Source organism: Lepidochelys kempii, chromosome 20 (assembly GCF_965140265.1).
Source record: "Lepidochelys kempii isolate rLepKem1 chromosome 20, rLepKem1.hap2, whole genome shotgun sequence".
Lineage (NCBI taxonomy): Eukaryota > Metazoa > Chordata > Testudines > Cheloniidae > Lepidochelys > Lepidochelys kempii.
This window is the reverse complement of record NC_133275.1, coordinates 25,741,019-25,752,491: the sequence shown is the minus strand read 5'-3', so window position 1 is coordinate 25,752,491 and position 11,473 is coordinate 25,741,019. Positions and strand designations below refer to the sequence as shown.

At 51.9% G+C, this 11,473-nt stretch overlaps 1 protein-coding gene across 1 annotated transcript in view; it reads right to left on the bottom strand.

Moving 5' to 3' along the window:
• Positions 1-650: 650 nt before the first annotated feature.
• Positions 651-11,473, bottom strand: part of LOC140900848 (LIM homeobox transcription factor 1-alpha-like) — a 62,048-nt gene continuing 51,225 nt past the window's right edge. Inside the window, 6 exon segments of the mRNA XM_073318742.1 lie at positions 651-3,333; positions 5,859-6,017; positions 8,648-8,780; positions 9,217-9,294; positions 10,316-10,473; positions 11,109-11,341. Coding sequence (XP_073174843.1) covers positions 3,179-3,333; positions 5,859-6,017; positions 8,648-8,780; positions 9,217-9,294; positions 10,316-10,473; positions 11,109-11,341 — 916 coding nt within the window. The 3' untranslated portion in view covers positions 651-3,178.

The window sequence follows — 11,473 nt, the reverse complement described above, 5'->3', positions numbered from 1 at the left end:
GATGATACTAAGAGCATCTCTGTCCTTCAGAATGATGCTGAGATCAGAGAAGCAACAGGACTTTGCTTGGCAAATATGCTAGTTTTTCAAACTATAAGGACTTCAGCTGTTGGTTTGGTGCCTACGGGCTGACTAGCCACTTCTTGATTCAACACAAGTTCAGACTATGTCAGAGTGAAGTTCTGCTAGTTCTCCTAATTGGGGTCAGTCTAACTGGCTGTGGTCCCCTCCTTCAGTTCTTGCAAGTGAATCTCAACATTGGTTCTGAAGCTCAGGTCACCGTCATCTTAGACTCCCCAGCACTAGTGGTCCAGCACCTAGGATAGTTCTTCACATCATTTACCAGTGTCGTATTTGTTCATATGGGGAATTCAGTTTCTCTTGCAGCTAACTGTAACTGACTCTTGGTGTTGTATTTGCTGGTTCTTTATCAAAGTAAGAACAGCTGTTAGCACTAGTTCCTCACTTCTTGCTCCAGGGTGTCTGACCCCAGGGAAAGATGAGGTTCTGATTAAATGTCCCTCTGAAGAACTCAGGCCAAATCCCCATGGGATTGCACAGCAAGTAGCTAGATGGACAGACTTAGATCTAATCTAAGCAGAGTGAAGGTACAGACAGTTTGTCTGTCTTTGCTTAGGCAAACTTTAGACTTCAGCTTTAAGTTCGTTTTTATTTCCAAATGTACATGCAAAAACACTGGCACATTACAGCACTGGATCACAATGGGAGCAAAGGTAGGATTTCAGGGGTGAAGCTGCCTCCAGCGCTTGGAGGAAACATATCAATTTGCACATGGTTCACTGAAACATTCTCTTCAAACTTAATCTAAACTGAGACCATTTCTAGTGCAAAAGCTACTGAAAGAAAGAAAGAAACAGCGCTGGGAGTTTTCAGTCTCATTTCTTATGGGCGGAGAGACACACAACAGAGGTGGGAATGGACCGAGTGCAGCAACTCAGGCTGGAAGGAGCAGGGAAAAACTGCTTCCACAGAACTTGCCTGTGGGGATGGAGGTAACTCACAAATTGCCAGGTCCCCCAGGAGAGGACACTCCCCTTAAATGAAACATCAAAATGTCTGTAAACTATTTACACAACTGCCTGAAAGGCAAAAATCATCCAATACTGATGACCGTGGGAGGATCCAGATAAAAAGTATCATTTTGTAAACAAAGAGGCAAGGGGACTGCCCGTGGATGAATGGCACATTTACACAACTGTATTAATGGGGGAAGCAATGATGGTATGAGCTTTACGAAGGTTCTGGTTCAGTTATGCACCAGTTTTTTGTGCCTGGTCTCCATGAGCTCCCTTGACTAGATGGGGAATTCCTGATAGACGGCAACACATATTGGGAATGGGTCTCTTGTGCTCCCAAAGCTCATGATTATTAATGTTCACAAATTTCTCCCACAGAAATACAGCAATGATAACTATTAGCCTTTTCTTCCTTTACATTTGAGAAGGGTTTGCATAACTTGGAAACCAGATTGATGAAGCGGGGGAGCTTAGAACCTAATCGACACTATGTACAGAAACATCAGTGAGCCAGGTTCTCTGATAGCTGCAACACAAACCTAACTGCTGGATTTGCAACTCTAGGGATCAGGGTTTAAATGTCCTGCTCATGCCAAGTTATTATTTTCCATTGGGGATGTCCTCTCCTCAGTGAGTGTTTGAATAACTGAGTGAAGGCAAATTCTGGAGGCTCTTACTCCTTCCACCAGCCTGCGCAAAACGGGGCTCACAGGGAACCATTTGCCATTTCTGGGGGTGCCAGCTGTCCATACAGTATCCGAAACATAAAATACTGGGTGAGTGAGTAAAGAATTTTCTTCTTAAATATCTGATTTAAACTTCCACTCACTCTCTCCTGCTGTCTGTTGCATCTTTTATAAACCTTCCATGCCAAAACCCCAACCCTGCCTGCTAATCTCTAACCCTAAACTGCCCCACACTGAGAGCTTGTAAGAACTTCATGCTTAGAGAAGTGTTGGTCCTCCCCATCCAAAGAAACAGTGCTGTCTCTCAGCGGAATCTGGGCGTCCTACCTGCTGCTTTCAAAGCCACGGACAAACTCAGTCTGTTGGAGGGGAAGTGACTTGGCACAGAGCACATTCCAAGATAACGCAATTGAACCCTTTCTTCGCCTCATGTATTTGAGGGAAGCAAAACACTGGGAAGATCCCAGTGAACTGGGTAAATAGTTAGGGGGAGAAATCCCACTCAAGATGGAAACATGTAGGGAGGGGTTTCTGGTAAGAACATTTTTAAATAATATCTGTTCACACCACTAGTTTTAAAAGAAACAAACAGCAGCCAGTGAAGACAGCATCTGCAGTGTTACAGCTGTGAGAATGAGATCTTCACTCCACTTTAAATGGATGGAGTGAGCCTCCTTTTAAAGGGAGGGGTGCAGAGGCAGTTGGGAGAGGCTGATACACCATTCTAGATGTGTTACTCTCTTCAGGGACATGTCCCTTGGCTTCCTCGCATCATAACAGAGACCAAATAATCTTTTGTTCCTGGAGGTGAATACTGTCCCCAAGCAAAGCCGTTTCCCTCAGGGACCAACCTGTCTTGCATTTCTCCATGGTGTCAGCCATTAAAAAGCCTAAATCACCCCCCTTGCAGGCAGCCTCCAAAATGGCAGTGGTATCAAGTAGAGGCATCCTCAGTCACTGGCCTTCCCCAAGGAAAATGAATGTTTTCCCATGACGCAGGCCCAGGAGGGGGCAGGCTGGTGAAATCCCTCGCAGCGGGGCACAATGGCACCACAAATGGATCAGCTGCACCAAGGTTTAAATAAATGCAGCCAACAGAGGAGATGCCGCTTCCAAGCCTGACTCTGGGCAACTTGGCCAGTCTCGTTTGAAGAATGTAATGCTCTAAAGCATAAACACTGGACAAACTGCTACAGTTACAGCTAAACAACATCATGTCACCCATCTACTTGTGGCTAGAGAAAAGGAGGGGAGAGGCAACGCAGTTGAGTCCTCTGGGCTGTGGAAGGTCCTCATGAATTAGTGCTTATGTGCTTGGCAAACCCAGCCGCCTCTTCCATTGTGCGGGGTTCAAAGAGTTTCTCTGAAGGGTTATTTCTCCTCCCCACTCCTCCTTCTGAATTCAGAACAATGTCTGTCCAAGACACTCACAAACGGACCAGGACTTTCCCATGGTCAGGAGGTGAAGTAGGAGTTCTGCATAGAGTAGAGTCGGTCAATGGGGTTACCCACTCGGGCTTGGAGGAGGTTGGCTTCGGCTGTTGACAGCAGGCAGTCTCCCAAGTGGCTGATGCTGTCGCTGTCCATGTCATGGAAAACACCTTCCGAGTCTAGAGGAGGAAGCAAAGGAAAGTGAGAGAAAGACAATGGTGAAGTAAGCCGGTACGGTCAGGTACGCCGTACCTTTAAGACATTTATTGCCGGTACACCCTACCAGAAAGACACATTTTCAAGAATTAATTGTAGAGCCCTTCGCAGATACAAGTATCTATCTGTAGATGCGGATATCCACGAATAGAAATCGGTATCTGCTGAACTGCAGGGCTCTCCCAGGAACTGCAGCGGCGAAAGGAGCAGAACATGGGGCCGCTGCTCTCAGGAGCCAGTGCGGCTGTACTGTCCCCAGCCCTGTCCTCCGGCAGGGCTGTACAGACCCCAGACAGGAGACACAGTTGTGTGGAAGGGCGGGGGGGGTGGGGCTGGGAGCGGTACGGCTGGGCCGGAGGAGCTGCCGGTGCGGGGCGCTGGCTCCTGGGAGCGGCATCCCCATGTTCTGCTCCTTTCGCCACTGCAGTTCCCGGGAGCACAAGGCCCAGCCTCCCCCCAGCCTCTCACCCCTGGGCAGGGCCTTACGCACTCTTAAATCCTGCTTAAATCTTCAAATTAGGACGTAAGTGGCACTTGAATGGTGTCTAAGTCTTGTGATGTGCCCTGCGCAGCAGGGAGGGGTTGGTGGGCAGCGAGCTAGGACTTGTGCTGGCCCTGAATTTCACCCTATGTCCGAGGGGTGGCCAAAATTACTGACCCTTCGAACCACATATGACAGTTTTCAGAAGTTCAAGAGCCAGGGCATTGGGGTGGCCAACTTTCTAATCGTACAAAACCGAACAGTCTTGGCCCACTCCTGCCCCGCCCCTTCCCTGAGGCCACACCCCTGCCCTAACCTGTCCCTTCTGAGGCCCTGCCCCTGACCACACCTTCTCTGAGGCCCCGCCCCTGCTCTGACCCGCCCCTTCTCTGAGGCCCCGCCCTGACCACCCCTTCTCCGAGGTCATACCCTTGCCCTGACCCACCCCTTCGCTGAGGCCTCGCCCCCTGCTCACTCCATCCCCTCCTCCCTTTGTCGCTCGCTCTCCCCCACCCTTACTCACTTGCTCATTTCTACTGGGCTGGGGCGGGGGTTGGGCTGCTGGAGGGGGTGAGGGCCCCGGCTGGGGTTGCGGGCTCCAGGGCGGGGCCAGAAATGAGGGGTTCAGGGTGCAGGAGGGGGCTCTGGGCTGCAGGGGGTGTGGGCTCTGGGAGGGAGTTTGGGTGTGGGACCGGGCTCAGGGCTGGGGGTTGGGAGCCGAGAGAGGGTGCGGGGTGCAGGTGACTCCCAGGAAGAAGCCAGCGTGTCCCTCGGCTCCTAGGCATAGGGGCGGCCAGGCAGCTCTGAGCTGCCTCCGTTTGCAGTTGCCGCCCCCTGCAGGTCCTATTGGAGGCAGTTCCCGGCCAATTGGAGCTGTGGAACACGGTGCAGCGGGGGACATGCTGTCTGCTTCCGGGAGCTGCACGGAGACAGGCAGGGAGCCTGCCAGCCCCACCAACCGGACTTTTAATGGCCCAGTCAGTGATGCTGACCAGAGCCACCAGGGTCCCTTTTCAACCAGATGTTCTGGTCAAAAATCCGATACCTGGCAATCCTACGGGGCACATCTGCCGGGGCTCAGGGCTTCAACCCTGACTGGGCTTGAGGCTTCAGCTCTGCGGGGATGGAGGGGTCTTGGGGTTTTAGCCCTGCAGGGAAGGGGGTCTTGGAACTTCAGCTCCATGGGAGACACCTGACTGGGCTTGGGGTTTCAAGCCCCACTCCTGCTGAAGCCCCGAGCTCTGGCACGTGTGCCTGCAGGGCTGAAGCTGCAGCAGATGCCTCCTGTGCGGCTGAAGCCCTGAGACGCCCGCTCCCCGCTGAGCAGAAGCCAGAGGTGATGCATGAGCGGGACACATGGGATCACTTGCCCCCCACCCCGATTTTTTCCAGGGTTTGTGAACCTTTAAATTGTGCCCCCCCCCACTCTCAGCAGGCACCAGTCGTCTCTGGCAGAAGGCCCTAACCCCACCACCCCGCCGCAGGGCAGAAGCCCTTAGCTCCCCCCGTCTGGTAGGTGAAGAATGTGGGGGGGGGTCCTCCAGGAGCTACACTTTAACTGTAAAAGAGCCGCATGTGGCTCACGAGCCACAATCTGGCCACCCCTGCTATATCCTCTACCTGGCCTTCCCATCCCCCTCCCTTCTCCACCCAGAAAATGAATCCAGTCTGTGAGCCCTAGACCTGAAAGCTTGGGCTTTGTGAGGTACTGCAGGGTGACCTGTCCCATCTTGCTGGGCTATTTCTCCTTATCCCGGGAGACCCCCCCACCCTTCATGGGCACCTTCTCAGGGTAGCTTTGAACCAGAGGCATGAGACACAAATTACCCCTTAAATACTCTGCCATCTGTACAGCTGCCACGTCCTGCCTGGCGTCTCTTTCTGCGCTGGTTGTGGTGGGCATGGGTCAGACAGTAATAACAGTGGGACTGGGTCCTACCACTCCACACTGCGGTTTGAGCTCAGCTCTGGCGTTGAGTCACATCAGCCTCCTCGCCACCCGCTTACCATAGGGATGCAGATGGTCTCCTGGCAGCTGGGGCGGCGTGAGCCCTTGTCTGTACAAGTCTGTGCTGTAGCTGTTCTGATCCAGCGACAGCAGCTGCTGCTGGGGAATCCTGGGATAGGGGACCATGAGCCCATCTAGTCCATGAACACTTGCTCCATCTAATGTGGAATCAATGGAACAGGTGGAAGCAGTGCGTACAGAATGTGATAATATGTTCTGATGTATTATAATCATAGAATCATAGAATATCAGGGTGGGAAGGGACCTCAGGAGGTCATCTAGTCTAACCCCCTGCTCAAAGCAGGACCAGCCCCAACTAAATCATCCCAGCCAGGGCTTTGTCAAGCCTGACCTTAAAAACTTCTAAGGAAGGAGATTCCACCACCTCCCTAGGTAACGCATTCCCGAGGTAATGTTTCACCACCCTCCTAGTGAAAAAGTTTTTCCTAATATCCAACCTAAACCTCCCCCACTGCAACTTGAGACCATTACTCCTTGTCCTGTCATCTGCTACCACTGAGAACTGTCTAGATCCATCCTCTTTGGAACCCCCTTTCAGATAGTTGAAAGCAGCTACCAAATCCCCCCTCATTCTTCTCTTCTGCAGACTAAGCAATCCCAGTTCCCTCAGCCTCTCCTCATAAGTCATGTGTTCCAGTCCCCTAATCATTTTTGTTGCCCTCCGCTGGACGCTTTCCAATGTTTCCACTTCCTTCTTGTAGTGTGGGGCCCAAAATTGGACACAGTACTCCAGATGAGGCCTCACCAATGTCGAATAGAGGGGAACAATCACGTCCCTCTATCTGCTGGCAATGCCCCTACTTATACAGCCCAAAATGTCATTGGCCGCCTTGGCAACAAGGGCACACTGTTGACTCATATACAGCTTCTCGTCCACTGTAACCCCTAGTTCCTTTTCTGCAGAACTGCTGCCGAGCCATTCGGTCCCTGGTCTGTAGTGGTGCATGGGATTCTTCCGTCCTAAGTGCAGGACTCTGCACTTGTCCTTGTTGAACCTCATCAGATTTCTTTTGGCCCAATCCTCTAATTTGTCTAGGGCCCTCTGTATCCTATCCCTACCCTCCAGCATATCTACCTCTCCTCCCAGTTTAGTGTCATCTGCAAACTTTCTGAGGGTGCAATCCACACCATCCTCCAGATCTTTAATGAAGATACTGAACAAAACCAGCCCCAGGACCGACCCTTGGGGCACTCCACTTGATACCGGCTGCCAACTAGACATGGAGCCATTGATCACTACCCATTGAGCCCGACAATCTAGCCAGCTTTCTATCCACCTTATAGTCCATTCATCCAGCCCATACTTCTTTAACTTACTGACAAGAATACTGTGGGAGACCGTGTCAAAAGCTTTGCTAAAGTCAAGGAACAACATGTTCACTGCTTTCCCCTCATCCACAGAGCCAGTTATCTCATCATAGAAGGCAATTAGATTAGTCAGGCCTGACTTGCCCTTGGTGAATCCATGCTGACTGTTCCTGATCACTTTCCTCTCCTCTAAGTGCTTCAGAATTGATTCCTTGAGGACCTGCTCCATGATTTTTCCAGAGACTGAGGTGAGTAATACAGTAGTGCCCACTGACCTCCACCAGGATCAGGCTCCACTGTAATGGGCCCTGCAAATTACATGGGGCTCTGCACAAATATGCAGTAAAAGACTGTTACTTTGGGCCAGATTCTGTGTTCGGTTACTTTGGCATAAATTGGGAGTGACTCCACTGAAATCCATGGATTTATTCTGGATTTACACCTGTGGAACCGAAGCCAAAGATTTTCAGAAGTGACTAATGATTTCTGGGTGTCCAACTTGAGACACGTGAAAGAGACCCAGAAAGTGCTGAGTACCTGCCCTCTGGAAATTGGGCCCTTTTCATCCAAAATCACAGGCCATTGCTGGAAATCTTGTCCTGCCATTAGAGTATGGCTCTAAACTGCTTGTGACAAGATTTTTATGACAGGTCCATATTGTCAAGTGATTGAGTGTATCTCTGTTGGATTCTTTTCACCATCATTAGGGTGCTGTGCAGAGAAGGGGCTGTTAGTATGGGAGCATGGGACCCTTAATCCCGGAGTAAAAGGTAAAATGGCCATAAATTAAAAATGGGTTTTGTTATGTAAAAGCTAAACTGAAGAGACTCCCAATTCACCTGTTGGTAAAATAACTGAGCCCCTGTTGCGTAGTCAGACACAACGGACATCAGATGTACTGAAGCATGCAAAGATCACAATTAATTTTCACTCTCCTACAGCCCCTTCCTTACATCTGAGGACTAAAAGAGATTTAAAAAGAGATTTACAAAACATTGTGACAACCCTGAACTCGTTTCAGAGTGGTACCCGTGTTAGTCCGTATCAGCAAAAAGAATGAGGAATACTTGTGGTAGCTAAGGTGCCACAAGTACGCCTCGCTCTTTTTCCTAGGAAGTAGGTTTATCATAATTGTACAGATTATGAGGCAGAGAGGGGAAGTGACTTGCCCCAGGTCTCAAAGGGATTTTAGTAGAGCAGGGACTGAAACTCTGGAATTCCAAGTCCCAGACCTGTGCTTTACACATTATACCATTTTTTCCTCCGACAGTCTGCCAGGAGGAGCTAATCTAGACTTTCCCCTTTACTTCCTTTCCCCTCAGCTATGCCAGTGCACCTCAGTCCTGCCTTGCAGCACCCCCGCTCCACGCCCGCACAGCTCTGCCGACCCCACTCAGTCCCAGATTGCTTCCTCCCTGCTATTGCAGGGAGCTGATCCCAAGGCTCTGCCAAGCCTCACCTTCACTGTCATCATTGCTCTGTCTGCTGCTGCGGCCGGTCCCACGGCCGCTCCCTAAACGCGGGTTGCCCAGCTGCTCCTGCTCCTGCTGTTGCTGCTGCTGCTGCTGCTGTCTGCGAGCGATCTTCTTCATCTGCCAGCAGAAGCAAGCAAGGCCCTAAATTTGTATTACGGGTCTGGCTGGGGAAATGCACTGCAGTTAGCTCCCTGCTGGGCAGCTGCCTTCTCCCTCTCCAGTGAAGGAGCAGTGCAGATATTACACAGACACTTGTCCTGAAGCAGAGAGAGCCTCATTAGGGTTTCATGTTGCCCCAACAGGCCCTGGGAAGCACAGAATATCAGAGCAAAGAGCACACCAGCCATGGCCTCAATCCACCCCTATGTGCCACTGTCTGGGAGCAGGGTCTTTTCACCAGCTCCGCACAGGTTGGGGAGGCCCCCTGTGTAGGGGGAGATTCTCAGAGAGCTGTTTCTGCCCTGTTACACTGCCAGAATGGTGCAAAGGGCCTCAGTGCAATTGAGAATCAGGGCCACAGAGCTTGGTTCCAACGAGAAAAGCAGTCACTCACCTTGGCTCTTTGATTCTGGAACCAGACCTGCACCACCCGGACCGTCAGGCCTGTCTCAGCTGCGAGGGTCTCTCTCACCTACCCGCAGAAGGGAGAGGAGTCGGAAAAGGTGGGTTAGAGCTTTGTTATATTGGGAAATGATCAACTCAGCTGATGTTTAGAACAGTGTCCCTAACCTTGTGCACCTGATGGTCCCCTGCCCTTTCCAGATCTTTCCTAGAAACTCACACCTGCTGCAAATCTAGTCTGCTGCCAACAATGAGTCATGTTGACTTGTACATGAAGTGCCTACTCCTAACTTCTGAGTTTTTGTCTGTCCTAGGATTCTAAGTTCCACAGAGAAGTTGTCCGTTCTCAAGAGTTTAGAAAATGATGGGCACAGAAAAGTATCTAAAAGGAGGAATCTCTCACTCCCTGCAGGGAACTGTGCCCCCAAAGGGCAGGGTCCCCTAACTCCTGTTTACCACTTCACTCCTGTCATTACTCTGAATTTACACTGTGAACCCACCAAGGTAGGCAACTTGTCTTTCTATTCATCTGCACAGTACTATAAACACCTGACACTACCTAGAGGAGAAAGAGAACAAGAGAAGCTGCTGCCTATGAAACGGCTCAGAGTGGTCCTAATTCCCCTCATGCCATCCTTCACACGAGTGGACAGTGGGCGTGAAACGCTCTCAGACCAGAAGGCACCTACTCTGCACTGGCATAAATGACAGCACAAGATGCAGGGTAGTGGAACTTCTGGCCCAGTGTGTGCATCTCCTCTCTAACCATCTGCACTGAAATGAAAACAAGCTGGCTGCCAAGCTGCGCTGAGGCTTAAAGCTGCCGTGCACAGAAAGGGAGTCAGCAGATAGCCACGGTATATGCGCCACACTGCTGCTGGGCCAGACGCATGTCAGAAGGGAACCTGGTCTCTCTCTTCCGGAGTCCCCTGTGATGTGTTCTGGAAGTACTTGCTTTGCAGCCCAGCTGGGAGTGTAGAGGCAGGACTCTGGGCTTTGAGGCCATAGGACTACAGGGTGGGGTTGCGAGCATAAAAGCCGGGCTGGGGACTCTGGCCCAGGCAGTGAGGAAGCTCCCTCCTGCACTCTACCTTTCTGCAGGGTTTGGAGGAAACCTCAAAGGAGGCCTTGAAAGCCCGTCGCTGCTGAGTGGTGAGAATGGTGCGTGGGCGCTTGGAGCGCTTGTGGTCCTTGCCTTCCTCGCCTCCTCTGCCGTGGGAGTGGCTGCCATCCTCATCCTCGCTTTTCACTGGAAGGGGAACCGTTAGCTGTTACTGCCACGGGCAGGCCTGGGCCTCTCTGGCTCAACTGCTGTAGCAGCGAAGCCAGGAAATTTCCTCCCCTTTCAGGGTTTTGGTCCCTTACGTCCTCAGCAAGGGCCATGACCTTAAGGGCTCCTGTCCCGAGATACAGTGCATAGGACCAGCAAGGCCCATCTAGCCCAATATTATTCCCTATTGGCTAGCCCAGATCAGACCAATGGACCTTTCTATCCCAGTATCCACCCACCCCTGACCCTTCAGATCAGACCACTAGTGTCCCCGCCATTCACTCCCTCCCTGCCGCTCTGGATCAGACCAAGGGGCCATCGGTCTAGCCCAAGGTCCCGGCTCGTGGCTCAGACAGTGGTCAGTGGACAGATGCTTCAGAGGACACAGACTGGACCCCTCCATGGGCATCCCACATCTCCCAATCTTACAGCCCTGTCCCCTGGGGACCAGGCAGTATCCCTGCAACACCCTACATTAGCAGTGCCATGAACCCCAGTGCTGAGGGGGTTGGTCCTCTGACCCCCGCAGTCCCAGCCCTGTGGGGGGGGTCCACTCGCTCCATCCCCTCCTTCTCTGTTGGCCCCGAGGAGGTAGGTCCCCTGTGGCCCCTCACCAGACTCCGTGGGTGCAGGGCTGATGGCACTCAACATCTCCTTCTCCTTCTCATAGTCGCCGCGGCACAGCAGCTGCCCCTCCTTGAGCACAAACTCGTCCCCACGTTGCAGGCGCCGCTCGCACTCGCAACAGAAGAAGCAGTGGACGTGGTAGACGTTCTCCAGCACCCGCATGATGAATTCAGATGGGGCAATCGCCTTCAGGCAGCTGCTGCACTTGGTCTGGAAGAGCCTGTGTGGCCAGGGAGGGAACAAAGCAGTCAGCCAGGGACGAGGGGTTAGGGCTACGGGGGCAGCGGCGCTAGGAAGGACTCAGGGGGTATTGGAGCTATGGGAAGTATTGGGTTGATAGGGCTAACACCTA